At 39.5% G+C, this 24,175-nt stretch overlaps 1 protein-coding gene across 1 annotated transcript in view; it reads right to left on the bottom strand.

The window, feature by feature from the left end:
* C2CD6 (C2 calcium dependent domain containing 6) overlaps positions 1 to 19,268 on the bottom strand; it is a gene marked incomplete at both ends in the record, with an annotated part of 132,295 nt that extends 113,027 nt beyond the window's left edge. The window contains 1 exon segment of the mRNA XM_080799457.1: positions 19,020 to 19,268. Coding sequence (XP_080655583.1) covers positions 19,020 to 19,268 — 249 coding nt within the window.
* Between the last annotated feature and the right edge of the window lie 4,907 nt (positions 19,269 to 24,175).

The following is a 24,175-nucleotide window of genomic DNA, read 5'->3' as shown; positions in this document are numbered from 1 at the left end:
TGGAGCCATGAACCAGGGGAGTGGAAAGTCAAGGGACCGCAAAGGGAAGGGAACCTTTTCTCGGTGCAAAGTCAAAGTCAGGGAGTAAGAGAGAGTACAGGAGGTAGGGACTGCACAATAAGTAGCACTGAAGAGATCCCCTGGGTCGCACTGGGAGAGATCATGCCCCTTCCTGGAGTACATTTGGAAGGGTGCATTTTGCCTGTCCAAGGACAAAATCTCAGCTGGGAGCCACTGAGCGGTGCTCAACAATAGAGACAGAGGTGCATGCAGAGGGTGGATAACATTGTAGCAGCTTTTTGCTGTGAGCCGCTACAGACTTAAACCACCGTGTGCATGCTGAGCAGTTGCTTTTCTAGGACAGAACTGAACAGAGACTGGACACATGGACAGACTGAAGATTACCTCATCACTGCTTATCACTTTCTGCCACAATAGACTCAAGCCTCTGTGTCACTGCTTTTCTGGGACAGAACAAAGTAAGAGACTGAGTTGTGTGCAGATGGCAGATAACCTGGCTGCAGCTTTCTGCTGTGCATCACAATCAACTCCAGCCTCCAAGCACAACTGTTTTTCCTGGACAGGATGGTTCTGAGTGTGCCTCAAGGCTCTTCTCTGGGGGAGGGGAGTGGTCTGCACCTTGCCAGGCCCTTTAAAACTTGGAGTTTTGAATCCCAGCCAATGTCTAGAGATAGTATACATGAGATCTGTGTGCTGGGCATCCCAATGGCCTCAGGAACACACAGGTTAAAGGCAAGGATCTGATGAAAGCCCAGGATACCTGAGATTGTCTGCTTTTCTATGAGGGCCTCCTGAACAGAAGTGGCCAGAAGTTCCCTCCCCCTGGGACTAGAGGGCAGGGTGATGCCATCTTACTCCTCCACCACCCCTCCCTCCCCAGCCTACCAGCACAGCAGGACTTCAGAGAGCAAAACAGTACTTTCAGTGGAGGCTGGAGTCCCCTATACTAGACTCTGCCCCCTACCCCTGGCTGGGGCATCTTTACAGGGCAAGTCAGCTTATGAGCCAGCTCAACAGGCTTCTCCCTCAGAAGACCAATACAACACCCCCCCACCCCACCATGTACCAAGTCTACTGATAAAGAGTATTCCAGTGGAGAACTCTAGGACAAGGCTTGTTTTTCTTTCTTTCTCTTTTAATTTTTTACATGTTTATTTTCTTATATTTTTTATCTTTTATGTATTTTTTTCCTTTTTCCTCTATCTTTCTGTTGGTATTAGGTTTACGATTTTTGTTCATTTGTTGGTTTGTTTCCTTCTCTTATTTTGCAGATCAGGATTATTATTATTTTTTCTGTTCTTCTTTCTTTATTCTTTTCTCCTTCTTTCTTTCTTATTGTTTGGAATCAGGTTTATAATTTTTTTGTTTGGTTGGTTGCATTCTTGTTCTTTTTCCTTTTCTCTTGTCTTGGACCTGTTTTGTCCCCCCTCTTACTTTTCTAGGCTTATCTTAACAAAAAAATCAAAGCACACCTAGTTAAAGGTCCCAACATTCCCTACCACAAGCAAGGAGGAACTCTATAGAGGACAGATCAGTGGAAAAGAGCAGCCAAAACACAACAGCAGAGCATATACAGTATATCCAAGAAGCATTCCTGAAGTTTTTGTTGTTGCTGCTATTGGTTTTGTTTTTTTCTCTCTCTCTTACTTTCTTTTCTAGAAAAAAGATGACAAAACTAAGAAATTCACCCCAAAAGAAAGAACAAGAGGTAGTTCTCCCTGCCAGGGATTTAATCAATACATACAAAAGTAGAATGTCTGAACTAGAATTTAAAACAACAAGTATAAAGATACTATCTGGGCTTGAATAAAGTAGAGAAGACACTAGAGAGTCCCTTACTGTAGAGATAAAAGAGGAAAAATCTGGTCAGGCCAAAATTAAAAATGCTTTAACCAAGATGGAGTCCTAAGTGGAGGTCATAAAAATGAGGATGAATGAAACGGAAGACTGAATCAGTGATATAGAAGATAATATGGAAAATAATGAAGCTGAAAAGAAGAGGGAAAGAAAAGTATTAGATCATGAAGGTGGACTTAGGGAACTCAGCAATTCCATAAGGTAAATTAATATCCATATTCTAGGAGTCCCAGAAGAAGAAGAACAGGAAAGGGGGCCAGAAGGTTAATTTGAACAAATTATAGCTGAGAACTTCCCTAATTTGGAGATAGAAACAGGCATTCAAATTCAAGAGTCACAGAGAACTCCTCTCAAAATAAAAAGAAAAAACAGACCAACACCACAACATATTATAGTGACACTTGCAAATTATAAAGATAAGAGAATATCCTGAAAGCAGATCAAGACAAGAAATCCTTAACCTGCAAGGGTAGACACATAAAACTGGCAGCAGACTTGTCCACAGAGACCTGGCAGGCCAGAAAGGACCGGCATGATATATTCAACATGCTAAATGGGAAAAATACACATCCAAGGATATTTTAACCAGCAAGGCTCTCATTCAGAATAGGAGAGATCAAGAGTTTCTAAGATAAACAAAACTAAAGGAATTCATGAACACTAAACCAGCCCTGCAATAAATAGTAAAGGAGACCCTTTGAGAGAAAAGAAAGACTAAAAGTAACAAAGACTAGAAAGGAACAAAGACAATCTACAGGAACAGTGACTTTGCAGGTAATACAATGGCATTAAATTCCTATCTTTCAACAATTACTCTAAATGCAATTAGACTCAATGCTCATAAAAAGACACTGGGTATCAGAACGGATTAAAAAAAAAAAAAAAGACCCATCAATATGCTGCTTACAAAAGACTCACTTTAGGTGGGAGGAGCAAGATGGCAGGGGAGTGGGAGACCTAAATTTCATCTGGTCCCAGGAATTCAGGTAGTTATCAAACCATTCTGAACACCTACAAACTCAACAGGAGATTGAAAAAAAGAATAGCAGCAACTCTATGAGCAGAAAAGTGACCACTTTCTGAAAAGTAGGATGTACATAGTAGTGAATCTGAGGCAATATATGGGAAGACAGTTGGGGAGGGCGGGTAGAGAGCCTCCATTAGCCAACTACTGGTAAGTGAGAGAGGAGCAAAGCACAAAATCAGAACTTTTAGAAGTCTGCTCTGTGGAGGGATGTCACTCCAGGGGCTAAGTGGGCAGTGAAACCCTTGCTGGAACAGTGTGGTCTCAGGACCCTCAGCATCACAGAAAGACCAAGGGTACCTGAGGGCAGCAGAACTCCCAGGTATTGGAACAGGGAAGTGGGCTGCAAAGAGTGAGCCAAGAAGTGGGCTCTCAGCTTGGGGTTGCTACAAACTGTGATCCACGGCATAGCTGGGCCACTATTCTTTGAGCATGGACCCAAAAAGTGACAGGTCCAGGAAGACTCTCCTTCCTCCCGGGGAGAAGCAGCATGGGAGTGCACTACAAGGATCTGCTGGGCTTGGAAACTCCAAATGGGTTCGTGCACCAGAGATAGAAATGCTCAGTCACAGGCCAGGTGAGCATGGAGTGCAGCCGGAGACCAGGGAGAGAGGAGTGATTGGCTGCTTTTCTCTGAGGGCTCACTGAAGGCGGGGCGGGGGGGGTGGCCTGAGCTCTTGGCTCCTCTGGGGCTGGGGATTGGGAGGCTGCCATTTTCATTCTCATCCTCCAAAGCTGTATGGAAAGCTTTCAGGGAATAAAAACAACTGAGAGCAAACCTGAGAAGATAACTTAGCCTGCCCCCTGGCAAAGGTGGTACAATTCCACCTCTGGCAAAGACATTTGAGAGTCACTGCAACAGGCCCCTCCCCCAGAAGATCAGAAAGAACATCTTGCCAAGACCAAGTTTATTCATCAGTGAGAACTGCAAAACACAGTGCTAGGGGAATACAGCACATAGAATTCATAGAATTAATGGCTTTTCTCCCATGATTCTTTAGTCTTTCAAAATTAATTTTTAAAATTTTCCTTTTTTGGGGCACCTGGGTGGCTCAGTGGGTTAAAGCCTCTGCCTTCAGCTCAGGTCATGATCCCAGGGTCCTGGGATCGAGCCCCACATCCGGCTCTCTGCTCTGCAGGGAGCCTGCTTCCCCTTCTCTCTCTGCCTGCCTCTCTGCCTGCCTCTTGTGATCTCTGTCTGTCAAATAAATAAATAAAATCTTTAAAAAAAAAAAAAAAAAAAAAAAAATTTTCCTTTTTTTTCTTTTTCTATTTTTTTCTTCTTCCTACATCTTATCAATTTCTTCTTAAAAATCTACTTAATTTGGGACGCCTGGGTGGCTCAGTGGTTTAAACCGCTGCCTTCAGCTCAGGTCATGATCTCAGGGCCCTGGGATCGAGTCCCGCATCGGGCTCTCTGCTCAGCAGGGAGCCTGCTTCCCTCTCACTCTCTCTGCCTGCCTCTCTGCCTCCTTGTGATCTCTCTCTGTCAAATAAATAAATAAAATTTAAAAAAAAATCTACTTAATTTTCATTTTTATAGTCATATTCTATCCCTTCAATGTATTAACCTTATTTTTTGTGTGTATATATATATATAAGGTTTTCTTTCTTTAAAATTTTGGGATACAGTTTCTTCTAACTGACCAAAATATACCCTAAATCTGGTGTATGGCTGTGCTCTAGTCTCTAGCCTGATCATATTCCCTCCATTTTTAAAACATTTTCTTTTTTCAACCAACTTATTATCAATTCCTTTTTTAAAATCTTTTTTAAATTTTCATCTTTACAGTCATATTCCATCCCTTCATTGTATTAACCCTTATTTTTGTGTGTATATATATGTTTTTCTTTCTTTAAGATTTTGGGAGGCAGTTTCTTCTGACACACTGAAATACAACCAAAATCTAGTGTGTGGCTCTGTTCTATTCATCAGCCTGACCATTTTCATCTATTCTTCTATGGACAAAATGACAAAACGGAAAAACTCACCTCAAAAAAAAAAAAAAAAAAAAAACCACAAGAGCCAGTACCAACTGCCAGGGACCTTAGCAATACGGACATTAGTAAGATGTCAGAACTAGAATTCAGAATGATGATTATAAAGATACTAGCAGGGCCTGAAAAAAGCATAGAAGATACTAAAGAATACATTTCTGGAGAAATAAAATAACTAAACTCCAATCCAGTCAAAATCAAAAATGTTATTAATGAAGTGCAGTCAAAAAAGGAAGGTTCTAACTTCTAGGATAAATAAGGCAAAAGAGAGAATTAGTGATACAGAAGACCAAATGATGCAGAATTGAGAAAAAGAGAGATAAACAACTACTCGATCATGAGGGGAGAATTCAAGAGATAAATGAGAACATAAGACAAAACAATATGAGAATAATTGGAATCTCAGAAGAAGAAAAGAGGGGGGGGCAGAAGGTATACTGGAGCAAATTATACTGGAGAAATTCCCTAATCTGGCAAAGGAAACAGGCATCAAAATCCAGGAGGCACAGAGAACTCCCCTCAAAAATCAATAAAAATAGACCAATACCCTATCATCTAATACTAGAAGTTACAAGTCTCAGAGACAAAGAGAAAACCCTGAAAGTAGTTCAGGACAAAGGGTGTGTAACCTACAATGGTAGAAATATTAGATTGGCAGCAGACCTATCCACAGAGATCTGGCAGGCCAGAAAGGACTGGCATGATACGCTAAATGAAAAAATATGCAGCAAGAATACTATATCCAGCTAGGCTGTCACTGAAAATAAAAGGAGAGATAAAAAGCTTCCAGGACAAACAGAAACTAAAAGTACTTGCAAATACCAAACCAGCCCTACAGGAAATATTGAAAGGGGTCCTTTAAGCAAAGAGAGAGCCTAAAAGGAACAGACCAGAAAGGAACAGAGACAATATACAGTAACAGTCACCTTAAAGGCAATATAATGGCACTAAATTAATATCTTTCAATAGTTACCCTGAATGTAAATGGGCTAAATGCCCCCAATCAAAAGACACAGGGTATCAGAATGGATAGAAAAAAAAAAAAAAACAAACAAGACCAATCAATATGATGTCTGCAAGAGACTCATTTTTGACCCAAACACACCTCAGGATTTCATGTGAAGGGGTAGAAAATCATTGACCATGCTAATAGACATCAAAAGAAAGCTGGGGTGGCAATCCTTATATCAAACAAATTAGATTTTAAGCCAAAGAGTATAATAAGAAATGAGAAAGGACACTATATGATATTTAAAGGGTTTGTCCACAAGATCTAACAATTTTAAATATTTATGCCCTAACATCGGAGTAGCCAATTATATAAGCCAATTAATAACAAAACCAAAGAAACACATCAACAATAATATAATAATAGTAGAGGACTTTAACATCCCCCTCACTGAAATGGACAGATCATCTAAGCAAAAGATCAACAAGGAAATAAAGGCTTTAAATGACACACTGGACCAGATGGACTTGACAGATATACTCAGATCATTCCATGCCAAAGCAACAGAATACACATTCTTCTCAGTGTACATGGAACATTCTCCAGAATATATCACATCCTGGGTTACAAATCAGGTCTCAGCCAGTACCAAAAGACTGGGATCATTCCCTGTATATTTTCAGATAACAATGGTTTGAAACTTGAACTCAGTCAGAAGAGGAAAGTTGGAAAGAACCAAATACATGGAAGCTAAAGACCATCCTACTAAAGAACGAGTGGGTCAACCAAGGAATTAAAGAAGAATTGAAAAAATTCATAGAAACAAATGAAAATGAAAACACAACTGTTTAAAATCTTTGGGATGCAGCAAAGGTAGTCCTAAGAGGAAAACATATAGCAATAGAAGCCTTCTCAAGAAACAAGAAAGGTCTCAAACACACAACCTAACCATATACCTAAAGGAGCTGGAGAAAGGACAGCAAATAAAGCCTAAACCCAGCAGGAGAAGAGAAATAATAAAGTTCAGAGCAGAAATCAGTGAAATAGAAAAGAAAAGAACAGTAGAACATATCAATAAAACTAGGAGCTGGTTCTTTGAAAGAATTAATAAGATTGATAAACCCCAGCCAGGCTTATCCAAAGGAAAAGAGAAAGGACCCAAATAAATCATGAATGAAAGAGGAGAGATCACAACCAACACCAAAGAAATACAAACAATTATAAGAACATATTATGAGCAACTATATACTAGCAAATTAGATAATCTGGAAGAAATGGATGCATTCCTAGAGACATATAAACTACCAAAACTGAACCAGGGAGGAAAAGAAAACCTGAACAGACCCATAACTAGCAAGGAGATTGAAGCAGTCATCAAAAATCTCCCAACAAACAAGAGCCCAGGGTCAGACGGCTTCCCAGGGGAATTTTACCAAACATTTAAAGAATAACTAATACCTAGTCTCCTGAAACTGCTCCAAAAAATAGAAATGGAAGGAAAACTTCTAAGCTCATTTTATGAGGGCAGCATTATCTTGATCCCAAAACCAAAGACCCCATCAAAAAGGTGAATTACAGGGATACCTGGGTGGCTCAGTTGGTTAAGCAGCTGCCTTCGGCTCAGGTCATGATCCCAGGGTCCTGGGATCGAGTCCCACATCGGGCTCCTTGCTCAGCAGGGAGCCTGCTTCTCCCTCTGCCTCTGCCTGCCTCTCTGTCTGCCTGTGCTCACTCTCTCTGACAAATAAATAAATAAAATCTTAAAAAAGAAAAAAGGTGAATTACAGACTAATGTCTGTAATTGGATGCAAAAATTCTCACCAAAACACTAGCCAACAGGATCCAACAGTACATTAAAAGGCTTATTCGTCACAACCAAATGGGATTTATTCCTAGGCTGCAAGGTGGGTTCAACATCCACAAACTGATCAATGTGATATAATACATTAGTAAAAGAAAGAACAAGAACCATATGATACTGAACCATATGATGCTGAAAAATCATTTGACAAAGTACAGGATCCTTTCTTGATCAAAACTCCTCATAGTGTAGGGATAGAGGATACATACCTCAATATCATCAAAGCCATCTATGAAAAACCCACAGTGAATATCATTCTAAGTGGGGAAAAACTGAGAAAATTTCCCCTAAGGTCAGGAACACACCAGGGATGTTCACTGCCACCACTGCTAGTCAACATAGTACTAGAAGTCCTAGCCTCAGCAGTTAGACAACAAAAAGAATAAAAGTCATACAAATTGGCAATGAAGAAGTCAAACTCTCACTCTTTGCAAATGATATGAAACTTTATGTGGAAAACCCAAAAAGACTCCATCCCAAAACTGCTAGAACTCATACAGGAATTCTATAAAGTGTCAGGATATAAAATCAATGCACAGTAATCAGTTGCATTCTATACATCAACAACAAGACAGAAGAAAGAGAAATTAAGGAGTCAGCCCCATTTACAATGACACCCAAAACCATAAGATACCAAGGAACATATCTTAACAAAGAGGCAAAGAATCTGTACTCAGAAAACTATAGAATACTCATGAAAGAAATTGAGGAAGACACAAAGAAATGGAAAAATGTTCCATGCTTATGGATTGGAAGAAAAAATATTGTGAAACTGTCTATGCTGCCTAGAGCAATCTCCACATTTAATGCAATCTCTATCAAAATGCCAGGAACTTTCTTCAAAGAAATGGAACAAATAATCCTAAAATTTGTATGGAACCAGAAAAGACCCCAAATAGCCATAACAATGTCGAAAAAGAAAACCAAAGCTGGTGGCATCACAATTCCAGACTTCAAGCTCTATTCCAAAGCTATAATCATCAAGACAGTCTGGTACTGGCACAAAAACAGACACAGATCAATGGAACAGAACAGAGAACCCACAAATGGACTCTCAACTCTATGGTCAACTAATCTTCAACAAAGCAGGTAAGAATGCCCAATGGAAAAAAAGGCAGTCTCTTCAACAAATGGTGTTGGGAAAACTGGACAACCACATGTAGAAGAATGAAACTGGATCATTTCCTTACACCGCACACAAAAATACTCAAAATGGATGAAAGACCTCAACGTGACACAGGAATCCATCAAAACCCTAGAAGAGAACACAGGCAGCAACCTTTGTGACCCTGGCTGCAGCAACTTCTTCCTAGAAACATCACCAAAAGCAAGGGAAGCAAGGGCAAAAATGAACTCTTGAGATTTCATCAAGATCAAAAGCTTTTGCACAGCAAGGGAAACGGTCACCAAAACCAACAGAAACAGACAAAAAAACATATTTGCAAATGCCATATCAGATAAAGGGCTAGTGTCCAAAATCTATTAAGAACTTATCAAACTCAACACTCAAAGAACAAATAAGCCAATCAAGAAATGGGCAGAAGACATGAACAGACACTTCTGCAAAGATATCCAAATGGCCAAGAGACACATGAAAAAGTGCTCCACATCACTTGGCATCAGGGAAATACAAATCAAAACCGCAATGAGATACCACCTCACACCAGTCAGAATGGTTAACATTAATAAGTCAGGAAACAACAGGTGTTGGCAAGGATGCTGAGAAAGAGGAACCCTCCTACCCTGTTGGTGGGATGCAAGCTGGTGCAGCCACTCTGGAAAACAGGATGGAGTTTCCTCAAAAATTTGAAAATAGAGCTACCCTATGACCCAGCAATTGCACTAGTGGGTATTTACCCTAAAGATACAAATGTAGTGATCTGAAGGGGCACAAGCACCCCAATGTTTATAGCAGCAATGTCCACAATAGCCAAACTATGGAAAGAGCCTAGACATCCATCAACAGATGAATGGATAAAGATGTGGTATTATAAAATGGAATATTATGCAGCCATCAAAACCCCCAAATCTTGCCATTTGCTATGAAGTGAATGGAACTAGAGGGTATTGTGCTAAACAAAATAAGTCTATCAGAGAAAGAAAATTATCATATGATCTCACTGATTTGAGGAATTTGAGGAAGAAGACAGAAAATCATAGGGGAAGGGAGAGAAAAATGAAACAAAACAAAACCAGCGAGGGAGACAAACCATAAGAGACTCTAAGTCTCACAAAACAAACTGAGGGTTGCTGGAGTGGAGGGGCGTTGGAGGAATGGGTGATGGACATTGGGGAGGATATATGCTATATGCTATGGTGAGTGAATTGTGTAAGACTGATGAATCACAGACCTGTACCCATGAAACAAATAATGCATTATATGTTAAAAATAAATAAATAAAATGTCAAGTCTATGGCTTTTAGCCATTTGTTCCAAAAAAGAGAGAGACTCACTTTAGATTCAAAGACTCCTTCAATTTGAAAGTGATGGGGTGGAGAAACATTTACCAAGCTAATGGATAACAAAAGAAACCTGGAGTAGTCATCCTTATATCAGACAAACTACATCTTACCAAAGGCTGTAATAAGAGATGAAGAAGGACACTATATCATAATAAAGGAGTCTATCCAACAAGAAGATCTAATAATTATAAACATTTATACCCCTAACTTGGGATCAGTCAAATATATAAATCGATAACAAACTTATAGAAACTCATTGATAATAATACAATACTAGTAGGGGATTTTAACACCCCAATCACAGCAATGGACAGATCATCTAAGCAGAAGATCAACAAGGAAACAAGGGCTTTGAATGACACACTGCACCAGATGGACTTAAATGATACATTCAGAACATTTCATTCTAAAGCAGCAGAATACACATTCTTTCCAGGGGCACACGTAACATTCTCCAGAACAGATCACATATTGGGTCAAAAACAGGACTCAATGGGTACAAAAAGACTGAAATCATACCATGTATATTTTCAGACCACAATGCTATGAAACTTGAAGTCAATCACAAGAAAAAAAATTGAAAGGACCACAAATACATGGAGGTTAAAGAACATCCATTTAAAAAAATACATGGACACAAATGAAAATGAAAACATTACAGTTAAAAACTTTTGAAATGCAGCAAAGGTGGTCCAGAGTAAGTATATAGCAATACAGACCTTCCTCAAGAAGCAAGAAAACTCTCAAATATACAACGTAACCTTATACCTAAAGGAACTGAAAAAAAAAAAAAGAGTAGCAAATAAAGCCTAAATCCAGCAGGAGACTAATAAAAATCACAGCAGAAATCAATGACATAGATATAAAAGAAACCAGAGCAGATCAATGAAACTAGGAGTTGGTTCTTTTGAAGAATTCACAAGATTGATAAACCCCTAGCCAGATTTTTCAAAAAGAAAAGAGAAAGGACCCAAATTAATAAGATCGTGAATGAAAGAGGAGAGATCAAAACCAACATCATGGGAATACAATTATAAGAATATACTAGGAGCAATAATATATCAAAAAGAGGGCAATCAGGAAGAAACAGCTAAATTCCTAGAATCATACAAACTACCAAAACAGAAACAGGAAGAAATAGAAAACCCAAACAGACCCATAACCAGCAAGGATACTGAAGTAATAATCAAAAATCTCCCAACAAACAAGAGTCCAAGGCCAGATGGCTTCCCAGGGGAATTCTACAAAATATTTTAAGAATATCTATACTTCTGAAACTATTCCAAAAAAACAGAAATGGAGGGAAAACTTCTAAACTTGTTCTATGAAGCCAGCATTACCCTGATCCCAAAACTAGAAAAAGACTCCACTAAAAAAGAGAACTACAGCTAACATCCCTGATGAACATGGATGCAAAAATTCTCACCAAGAGACTAGCTAATAGGATCCAACAGTATACTAAAAGGATTATTCACCATTACCAAGTGGGATTTATGCTTGGGCTGCAAGGTGGTTCAAGATTTGCAAATCAATCAACATGATACACCACATTAATAAAAAGAAAGGATAAGAAATATATGATCCTCTCAACTGATGCAGAAAAGGAATTTGACAAAATACAGCATCCTTTCTTGATTTAAAACCCTCCACAATGTAGGAATAGAGGGAATGTATCTCAACATCAGAAAAGCTATATATGAAAGACCCACAGTGAATATCACCCTCAACAAGGAAAAACTGAGAGCTTTCCCCCTAAGGTCAGGAACATGGCAGGGATGCCCACTCTTACCACTGCTGTTCAACATAGTACTAGAAGACCTAGCCTCAGTAATCAGACAACAGAAAGAAATAAAAGACATGCAAATCAGCAAAAAAGTAGTCAAACTTTCACTCTTCATAAATGACATGATACTCTATGTAGAAAACCCAAAAGATTCCAGCAGAAAATTGATAGAATTGATATAGGAATTCAAGAATTCCTATTGCAATTATGTCAGCATGACATAAAATCAATGCACAGAAGTCTGTTGCAGTTCTATATATTAAAAATGAAACATCAAAAAGAGAAATCAAGGAATCAATCTTGTTTATAATTGCACCAAAAACCATAAGATACCTAAGAATAAACCTAACCCAACATGTAAAAGATCTGTACTCTGAAAACTATAAAACATTTACAAAAGAAATTGAGGAAGACACAAAAAATGGAAAAATATTGGAAGAAAAAATATTGCTAAAATGTCTATGCTACCCAAAGCAATCTACACATTCAATGCAATCCCTATAAAAATACCGCCAGCATTTTTCACAGAGCTGGAACAATTCTAAAATTTGTATGGAACCAGAAAAGACCACAAATAATGTTGATAAAGAAAACCAAATGAGTAATGTTGACCACAAATATATCAAATATAAATAATAAAATAATGTAGACCACAAATAATGTTGATAAAGAAAACCAAAGCTGGAAGCATCACAACTCCAGACTTCGAAGCTATAATCAAGACCTTATGGTACTGGCACCAAAACAGACACACAGATCAATGGAACAGAATAGAAAACCCAGAAATGGACCCTCAACTCTATGGTCAGCTAATCTTTAACAAAGCAGGAAAGAATATCCAATAGTAAAAAGGCTGTCTCTTCAACAAATAGTGTAAGAAAACTGGACAGCCACATGTAAAAGAATGAAACTGGACCATTTTCTTACACCACACACAAAAATACACTCAAAATGGATGAAAGACCAAAATGTGAAATAGGAATCCATCAAAACCCTAGAGGAGAACACAGGCAGCAACCTCTTTGACATAGGCTGCAGCACTTCTTGCTAGATAAGTCTCCAGAGGCAAGGGAAACAAAAATGAACTATTAGGACTTTATCAAGATAAAAAGCTTTTACACAGCAAAGGAAACAGTCAACAAAACTAAAAGGCAACCTACAGAATGAGAGAAGATATTTGCAAATGATGTTATGGATAAAGGGCTAGTATCCAAGATCTATAAAGAACTTGTCAAACTCAACAAAGACAAATAATCCAATCAAGAAATGGGCAAAAGACATGAACAGACATTTCTCCAAAGAAGACATAAAAATGGCCAACAGACACATGAAAAATTGATCAATATCAGTCGACATCAGGAAAATACAAATCAAAACCACAATGAGATACCACCTCATACTGGTCAGAATGGCCAAAATAAACAACTCAGGAAATAACAGATAATGGTGAGGGATGGGGAACCCTCTTATACTGTTGGTGGAAATGCAAACTGATGCAGCCACTCTGGAAAACAGTATGGAGGTCCCTCAAAAAGTTAAAAATAGAACTACCCTATAACCCAGAAATTGCACTTCTAGGTATTTATCCAAAGGATACAAAAATAGTTATTGAAGAGGCATATGCACCCTGATGTTTATAGCATCAGTGTCTACAATAGCTGACCTATGGAGAGCCCAGATGTCCACCAACAGATGAATGGATAAACAAGACGTATTTGTATAGACTTGTGTTGTCACTTGTCTTACATAAACACATAGAAGTGGGATTCCTGGCTTATATGTTAAACATATGTTTACTTTTATAAGAAATTATCAAACTTTTCCGAAGTTGCTATTTGGAAACTGCCAAGCTTTTCCAATATGAGCATTGGCACTCCCACGGACAACATACAATGGAATATTACTCAGCCATCAAAAAGGATGAAATCATGTCAATCTCAATGACATGGATGGAACTACAGGGTATTCTGCTAAGTGAAATAAGTCAGTCGGAGAAAGACAAACACCATGTGATTTCACTCATATGTGGAATTTAAGAAACCAGACAGAGGAACATAGGGAAAGGGAAGGAAAAATAAAGTAATATAAAGGCAGAGAGGAAGGCAAACCATAAGAGATTCTTAACTATAAGAAACTAACAGAGGGTTGCTGGAGGAGAGGTGGGTGGGGAAGGGGGTAGGTGGGTGACAGGCATTAAGGAAGGCACTTGGTATAATGAGCACTGGGTGTTATATGCAACTGATGAGTCACTAAATTCTACCCTTGAAACTAATAATACCTTCTATATTAAATTGAATTTAAGTAAAAAATAAAAAGAAAACACACACATAGATCAATAGAACAGAACTGAAAGTCCAGAAATAAACTCATGATTATATGGTCAATTAATCTTTGGCAAAGGAGGCAAGAATATGCAATGAGAAAATGACAGTCACTACAACAAATGGTTGGGAAACTGGACAGTTGCATGCAAAAGAATGAAACTGGACCACTTTCTTATACCATACATAAAAGTAAACTCAAAATGGGTTAAGGACTAAATGTGAGACTTGAAACCATAAAAATTCTAGAAGAGAGCACAGGCAGTGATTTCTGTGACATCAGCTGTAGCAATATTTTTCTAGATGTGTCTCCTAAGACAAAGGAAACAAAACCAAAAATAAACTATTGAGACTACATCAAAATAAAAAGCTTCTGGGGCGCCTGGGTGGCTCAGTGGGTTAAAGCCTCTGCCTTCGGCTCAGGTCATGATCCCAGAGTCCTGGGATCGAGCCCCACATCAGGCTCTCTGCTCAGCAGGGAGCGTGCTTCCTCCTCTCTCCCTCTCTCTGCCTGCCTCTCCGCCTACTTGTGATCTCTGCCTGTCAAATAAATAAATAAAATCTTTTTAAAAAAGGGCCACCTGGGTGGCTCAGTGGGTTAAAGCCTCTGCCTTCGGCTCAGGTCATGATCCCAGGGTCCTGGGATCGAGCCCCGCATCGGGCTCTCTGCTCAGCGGGGAGCCTGCTTCCTCCTCTCTCTCTGCCTGCCTCTCTGCCTACTTGTGATCTCTGTCTGTCAAATAAATAAATAAAATCTTTAAAAAAAAATCTTTAAAAAAATAAAAATAAAAAATAAAAAGCTTCTGCACAACAAAGGAAACCATCAACAAAACTAAAAGACAATCTATGAAATGGGAGAAGATATTTGCAAATAACGTATCTGATAAAGAGTTCGTATCCAAAATAAAGAACTCATACAAGTCAACAAGGAAACAAGGAAAACAAGCAATCCAATTAAAAAAAATCCAATTAAAAAAATGGACAGAGGACCTGATTAGGCATTTCTCCAAAGAATACAAAGAAGGGCAAGAAACACATGAAAAGATGCTCAACATCATCATGACCAGGGAAATGCAAAAACAAAACCACAATGGGATATCACATCACATCTGTAAGAAGGGCTAAAATAAAAAACATAAGAATCAAGTGTTGGTGAAGATGTGGAGAAAAAGGAGCCCTCACGTACTATTGAGAATGAAAACCAGTGCAGCCAATGGGGAAAAGAGTATGGAGGCGCCTCAAAAATTAAAAATAGAATGACCTTATGATCAAGCAATCACATTACTGAGTATCTACCCAAAGGAAAAAAAAAGACACTAACTTAAAAGATATACACACCCCTATGTTTATTTCTGTATTATTTACAATAGTCAAGATATCAAAACAACCCAAGTATCCATCCACAGATGAATGGATAAAGATGTGGTATATACATACAATGGAATATTACACTGCTATAAAAAAGATGAAATTGCGTCATTTGAGACAACATGGATGGACCTAGATGGTATAATGCTAAGCAAAATAACGCAGAGAAAGACAAATACCATATGATTCCACTCTTAAGTGAAATCTAATAAATAAAACGAACACACAAACAAAAAGCAGAGTAAGACCTATAAATATGGAGAACAAACGGATGGTTGCCAGAGAGGAGGAGGGGAAAATTGGAGAAAATGGGTTGATAGAGAGGGAGATACAGGCTTCCAGTTATGGAATGAATAAATCATGGGAATAAAAGTCACAACCTAAGGAATACATAATCGATGATATTGTAGTAACAATGTACCAGGATAGATGGCAACTACACTTGTGGTTAACAGAGCACGATGTATAAACTTGCCACATCACTAAGTTGTACAACTGAAACTAATGCAACACTGTGTGTCAGCTATACTTAAAGAAAACCATCTTTAACAGAGTCATAATTGAACTAAAAAAAAAAAAAAACACCTCACACAAGATATAACAAGGTGGAAATACCCAGTGAAACACACAATACCCACTGAAACACATTCAATAAACCTTCTTTTAATCTCCCCGAGCCTCCAGTCACTTATCCCTCCTTTTTCTTTTTCATGAAACTCTTTTGACTCCATTTGCTTCCTTCTCCCGCCCACACCCTCAATCCACACCCCCCACATCCATGCCTATCTTTTCCCACTACCTATGGTCATTTTCAAACATGAACCTAAGAACCATTCGGGTAGTTTAAGATTTGAGCACATTTCTGGGGCCCCAGCCCTCTTGATTCAAGTAGGTCTAAAGTGGAGGCCCAAGAATCTAGATTTTTTTTTTAATTTTTTATTTATTTTCAGCGTAACAGTATTCATTGTTTTTTCACCACACCCAGTGCTCCATGCAATCTGTGCCCTCCCTAATACCCACCACCTGGTTCCCCCACCCTCCCACCCCGCCCCTTCAAAACCCTCAGGTTGTTTTTCAGAGTCCATAGCCTCTCATGGTTCACCTCCCCTTCCAATTTCCCTCAACTCCCTTCTCCTCTCCATCTACCCTTGTCCTCTATATTATTTGTTATGCTCCACCAATAAGTGAAACCATATGATACTTGACTTTCTCTGTTTCACTTATTTCACTCAGCATAATCTCTTCCAGTCCTGTCCATGTTGCTACAAAAGTTGGGTATTTTAATAAGCACCCCTGAAGATGTGGCTACTGGGGATCCAAGGATAAAATAAACACTGGTCTGGAGGAAGAGATGCCCTTCTTCCTATCCAAGAAGGATAGTGCTTCTTGTGCTTTCAAGCCCATGCTTTTCCATTGCTCAGAGATTTTGCTGTCCTCACTGCCTGTTTCTTCAATCTCTCCTTAAACCCTAATAGTCAAACAGTTTGTTCAACACAGCCCATCTGATTCATGCCTTCCCGCTGCTTAAAATCCACCAGCTTTTCCTACCTCCTGTAGCCATGGTTCTCAACTCTGGACATCCGTGAAGCCAAATGTATTCTAAGTATTATGTGCAAACTACTGTTTTCCAAAATGTATTCTGATACAATGTGAAATATAACTCAGCGATGTATTTGCTTCCAAGTTTTTAAAAAAAACTGTATTTTGGCAGGCGAGAATTCTACCACTGAACCACCCATGCAAAAAAACTGTATTTTGAACAGAAAATGCTAACCACATTTATATAGCTGTTATTACTCTATGATAATCTGCTTTCAAGAAATCATGTGCCATAAAATGCCAAGAAATCATAGAAAGACTACATGTTGCCTAAATATACAATGTTCCATCTGTGTACTGATGCATAGGCAGATTTATTAAGGAGGGCCATCCATTCTGTGCTCAATGGTCTACACTGTGTATCATACAGCTATTATAATAATTTTAATAACATTCTCATATTACTCTAAATTTTTTATATAATGAACATCTGTAACACATGAACTCATTCCTCTGCATCTGGGTTTAAAAGGAATTCCTCTCTAAGGTCATTATAACTAAATTCAAGTGCACATTTCATTTCCTAAGCTCTTTTTGTTGTTCTGTCAAAATATTAAAATATTCTATGGTCAAATATTTGGGAAACCAAACTTGGGTAAACATTGTACCCTGCATATAGGTGCATTACTCTGTTTTGACTGTATGTAGCTGGTGTTGTACCTATCAGCAAATTAAAAACATTGCTGTATGGTAGCTTCTTGTCATTACAGATTTTGCCAGGCAGTAGGCAGTAAAGAGCCAGTTACTCTTCTGTGAGGAACTTTCCTTTTTTTTTTTTTTTTTTTTTTGCAATAAAAAGGAATCCCATTACTTAAAAAAGCAGTGGAAATCACCATTCTACAAAATAAAGTACATATTCCTTAAAACGACTTAACAACAAACACCTTCTATGGCCTGAACTTCCAAGCACACCCCTCTCACACAACCTTCACAAGTTTTCCTACTATTATAGCTAAATCCTAATATGCTCTCAATTTATCTTAACAATGAACCAAGAGTATTCTAAGTTTCTGGAATTAGGAGGGTACTGTAGAGATCAAGTAATTCAACTCCTTGATTTTACAGGAGACGTCATCTTTTTGTGTACCGTTTGTTCCTGATACTTTTAACTGTGTTATTCTTTTAATAACTTAAGACCAAGAGAGACTGTAAAATTTCCTAATTATCTTCTAATGCTTCGAAAAAGTGAGTTTCGTTGTGATTCTCCTTTTGCATTTCCTCCATCCTCTGCCTGCACCACTATATGGTAAACTCAAGCGTCTCACACATTTCAAATATAAATTAATCTTCCTAATTATTAACAGGAAACCAATCATTCACTTTCAGACACGACACAGATTTGCTTCTATAAGTTCATCTGTAAGAACCTCAGGAACTGAAGACAAGTAACTGAAGTTTCTGGAGTTTTTAGCCCTTTAACCATATAAATGAATTCCTAATGATGGTGATGACAACAGCTGACAATTCTTTACTCTGTGCTTTGCATTGTTAAGCACTTTACATCATTATCTCCCTCAGATCTTCAGACGACTCTATAAGTAAGGCAGACTGTCATAACCATTATCTAAATTATTGCCCTATTTTAAGTTAATAAAACAAGGCTCTGACAAGTTAAATCATCTTCAAGATCCCACAACTAAGCGCTTCCTCAGCCACGAACACCTTCCAACTTAGGGCAGGTCTCCTTCTCTCCCCCTGCCCTGACCCCTGGATCCTTGCCCAGCCCTCCAGGTGGTCAGGGAGGGGACAGACGCCGCCGGCCGGGCCCCACTCACGTTGAGCAGCCGGTACCCAGCGCCCTCCTTGTTCTGATCCTTGGGCGTGTTTTGGTCAAGACCATTCATGGTCTTGTTTTGGTCCGGGGTGTAACGAATCAAAGAAAATTCCGACGTTCTGCTGTGCGTATTTTCCAGGTTGGCAGGAGGACTCCTCTGAAGTATAGGGGCTGTGTACAGGGAACGGACCCGCCCGCCACGGATATCAGCGGTGTTGGAAGCCCTACGCAACTCTCGGGGCGGCTCCATTCCTCCATCCTCTGCGGGACCGGTCTGCGGTCGGCGCTTAACGGCCGGCCTGCCACTGCGCAGGCGCAGTCCTCCAGCCGCCTAGCCTGGACTTTTCCGGCGCATGCGTGCACGCAACGTGCGACCCACACCTTCACCTGCCAGAGCTGATTTTAGAGAGTGAATTTAATGAACCTGGAGGGTCAGCTGCAAGCACTTAACTAAGCCATTTCAGTCTCCCTTAGAGGGGAGTCCTAGCACGCTGGTGAACAGCAAGCTTCTTCACCACTGTGATTGAACACCTTAGTTCATTTTCTTGTCTGCCCTTTAAACCATCATAAGCCTCTTTTCCCTAAACCAGTTCCTTCTGGGAGATTTACAATATCAGTAATCACCTCCTTACGCTGTCCCCTGGGCTCCAGGTACTATGTTTCCAACAGTCTCCTTGGATGGACATCTTTACTGTCCCGTACACTCATAAAACACATTATTATTCATCTTCCCTCCCAGACCTCTAGTATGTTGCAAACTCATTTAATAAGGCAATATCATAGCCACAAAGGCCTAAAACTTCAGACATGCTTTTTAATTCTAACCTTAAATATTTGAACCGTACTCTTTCTTTTTATGGCACCTAGTTTTGGACACTTCACATACACAACTATAATGATTTACTCTTGGATCTCCCAGACTGCTGCCATCCACCCTTTCCACTGCCCCAATATTAATACAGTTTACCTTTAAAAACAAACAAAACCAAGAAAAAAAATAGATCAAAACCAGAAACTTTCAGAGTTTCTTCATTAGCCATAAATTTGAATTCCTTAATTTGGAAACCAAGGACATCCGAAAATGCACTCTATCTCAGCATACTTTTACTATTCTACTTGGGATCTGTTTTCTTTTATTCAAGAGCCAGCTCAAACTTCAGCTTTCAGTTAAATCTTACAACCCCATACACATACCCGCAAAGAATTGACTGTTGTCTCTAAGCTACAACTTGGCATATCACTATTAGTGGGCTCATGCTATCAGAGTTAGTTAATTTTAAAAGATAGTTCTTTGGGGGTGATGGGTCCCCCAATAATGGGTCCGTGATCAAAGGAGCGAAACTGATACAAAGCGAAGGTCAAGCAAAGCTTTATTTCGCGCCAAGCATCAAGAATCAAACCGACCGGTCAGGGTCGTCTCTTACAAAGAGGCGACCCCTCCCAGCCTCACAGACTAACTTTTATAGAGCAAAGGCCATGTGGTTGAGCCTGGCCACACACAAGTGGCCAATGAGATTGCAACACACAGAGAAAACTGCACAGTCATGCTAGGTCACACACAGGTGGCCAATTGAATTTCAATTTACCCTAGTAGATATTTGAACTAGCCTATCACCTTGGTCAGAATTGGCGCCCAAAAGGTGGGGCCCACTCTCCTTGGTAGCTAGGGAGACAGTATGCGCACCCCACTGATTGGATATCTCCATCTGCTGTGACCCGCCCTTGTATCTGGGCTTTGCTACCTGGGACTGGTTTCCCAGACTTGCTTTTTTTTTTTTTTTTTTTTTAAGATTTTATTTTATTTATTTGACAGAGAGAGAGATAGAATCACAAGTAGGCAGAGCAGCAGGCAGAGAGAGAGGGAGAAGCAGGCTCCCCGATGAGCAGAGAGCCCGATGTGGGGCTCGATCCCAGGACCCTGAGATCATGACCTGAGCCGAAGGCAGAGGCTTAACCCACTGAGCCACCCAGGTGCCCCCCAGACTTGCTTTTAAGTAAGTTCCTCTGGGAAGGGCAGGGTCAATCTAAGTTTACTGCATAAACAACAAAATGGCTCCCTCTGGCTAAGTAGGCCCTTACAGGGGTAGAACTTGATCCTCACCTTGTACCCCTCAGGGATCATGGCACTAGAGCCCAAGGCCCCCAGTACCTGTTTGCTGTTATCAGAGTCTATGCTGTGTGGTGTTTAATTGGCCAATGAGACTTGCTACCCACCAGCTCACGATGACATCCTAAGGGCTCATGTGATGCAACACAAAAAATATCTAACCCGAATCTCGTCGAACTCCTAGACTTAACCTCCAGTCTACATGAAATTCAGGAGATAGAGAACAAAATGAGTGATGTTATTAGGGAAAAAAAAATCAACCAAATTCAAAATGTAGATGGGACATTTGAAAACAAAATGGTTTGGATTCTTTAAAAAAAAAAAAAAAGTTAAGAGGAAGTATAGACAGTCATAGCTACTTGGAAAACAGTTTGGCAATTTCTTGAAAAACTAAACCTGTAACTCCCATACAATCTAGCAGTTGTACTCTTGGGCAGTATCCCAGAGAATGAAAACATAGATTCACAGAAAAACCTGCACACAAATGTTTATAGCTGTTTTATTCATTAACAGCCAAAAAATGGAATCAACTCAGATGTTCTCCAACAGGGAAATGTTTCAACAAACTGCAGTGTGTACCTACCTTGGAGTACAACTGAGCAATGAAAAGAGATGGTCACTCGGCTTGGATGACTCTCCTGGGCAGAAAAAAGCTAATCCCAAAAGATTACATTCTTGAAATGACAAAATTTTGGAAATTTGTATAGATACACAAACCTACCTAACTGGTAAAATTGTAGAGAAATTAACACACACACATACCAGTTGAAGTAATATTAGGGAAATTTGAATAAAATCAGTGTGTTTTATCAATGTCAATATTCCAGATATAATATTACACAACAGCTTTGTAAAATGTTATTCAGAGACACTGGCAAGGTGTACAAAGGATTTCTCTGTATTATTTCTCAAGTATGCATGTATCTACATTTATCTCAGGAAATTTTTCAGTTAAAAATGTCATAGGGAGGAGAAAAAAAGGTGAGAAGTCCATTTAAAATTAAGAGATAAAACAACCAAATGAAATGCACAAATCTTGACCACATCTTGAGAGACAACTGGGGAAACTTGAGGATAGACTATTAATGATACTGTGCTACGTAAACAAATGTTCTTATTTTTGGAGAATGCATGCTTACATATTGCACTGCAGTGACATGATGGTACCTACTTACTTTCAAAAGATTTACCAAGAATGGGGCACCTGGTAGTCTCAGTCATTGAGTGTGTGGTTCTTGATTTTGGCTCAGGTCATGATCTTGGGGTTGTGGGGTTGAGCCCCATGTTGGGCTCCATGCTGGGCAAATGGGCCTGCTTGAGATTCTCTCTCTCCTTCTACTCCCCCCACCCCTGGTTTCTCTCACTCTTTAAAAAAAAAAAAAAAAAAAAAAAAGATTTAGCAAGAACGAAAGGGGGTATACCAGGAAAAATAAATGTGGCAAAATTTTAACAATTATTAAATCTAGGTTGCTTTACATTACAGTTGCTGTAACACTGGTCTTTCAACATTTTTACATTTGATAGTTTCCAAATGAAAAGCCCTCAGAGCTCTCACATGAATATGGCCCCTTTCTTGCCTCCATCTCCACCAGTAGAAATCCCATCCATCCTATAAAGGACATGCCCATACCCAATCTTACCCACAATACTTTTCTAGATTCTGTTTCTCCTATGCCTATCATGTCTTCTGACTAGATTAGAAGTCTCTGGAAGGCAGGCAGTATGTTTTATTCATTTTCTCATTTTTTGTCCTCTCACAAAACCTAGCAATTTGATTGAAATCAAATCATGTATCATAATTCAAGCTTTACATTTCATAATTGATTACAAATGGTGATGTAGGCCAGAGGTCCCAGGTGCTGGTTGGTCTACTAGCTATATCACAATTCTGGGACAGCTTTTAAAAAGTGGATTTCCAGGAATCACCTCAGACCTACTCAATCTGAATTTCTGGGGTCAGGCCAAGGAGTTTGTATGTGTTGTTCTGCTTAAGGGGAGTGGGGAGAGGTAGGTATTAATTTCTGAATACCCTGCACCCCCCAAAAGACAAAAGCCTCACTGGGGATTTTGCTTACTGACCCCTCAGACAGAAACTCCACTAAGCCACTCTACTCACATTTGATGCAGAGAGAAGGTGAGAAAACAAGATGACTTTGAGCCACTTATGGAGACACATAATTGGCAGTGAACTTCATTAAAGTTTCCCAGTCATCACGGCCAAAGCTGCCCTTCTTGATCCACTCGCACAGGTCCACCAGAGTATGTACTTGCTGGGGTGATTGGGAGATTTGAAGTCCAGGTCATACTTCCCAGGCCTGAAGAATTTAAAGGCACTACACCCATGCCAGGTACACTATCATCAACATAGCCTGAGTTCCCCATCGCATTCCACAGGATCAAAACTTCCTTCAACCCTGTGTTAACTTTCTATTGCTGCCCTAATAAATTTTGATAAATTTAGCAGGTTGAACACCACACACGTGCTATCTTAGCATTCTACCCATCAGAAGTCTGACATGGGTCACAGTAAATAAAATCAAGGTGTCAGCAGGGCTGAATTTCTTTGTGGAGGTTCTAGGGGATCTGTTTCTTTGCTCATGTGGGATGTTGGTAAAATTCAGTTCCTTAAAGATATAGGACTGAGCCCACATCCATTTTCTTGCTGTCAGCCAAGAACTATTCTCAGCTTCTACAGATCCGCTATGTCCCTTGACTTGTGGCCCCCTCCTCCTTCACCAAACGTTTTTACAACCTTGTTGACTGTATTCCCTATGCTGTACGCTCTCTCCCTGTGACTTACTATTAACTGGAAGTTTGTACCTCTTAATCCCCTTTATCTATTTCATCCATCCCCCACCCATCTTCCCCTCGGGAAACCAGCAGTTTGTTCTCTGTATTTATGAGTCAGGTTTGTTGTTGTTGTTTGGTCTTTGTTGTTTCTTAAATTCCACATATGAGTGAAATCATAGAGTAAACATCTTTCTCTGACTCTTTTCATTTAGCATAATACCCTGTAGGTCCATCCCTGTTGTTGCAAATGTTAAGATTTC

Source organism: Martes martes (assembly GCF_963455335.1).
Source record: "Martes martes genome assembly, chromosome: 3".
Lineage (NCBI taxonomy): Eukaryota > Metazoa > Chordata > Mammalia > Carnivora > Mustelidae > Martes > Martes martes.
Note: the sequence above shows the minus strand (reverse complement) of the source record. Positions and strands in the feature narration are given on the sequence as shown.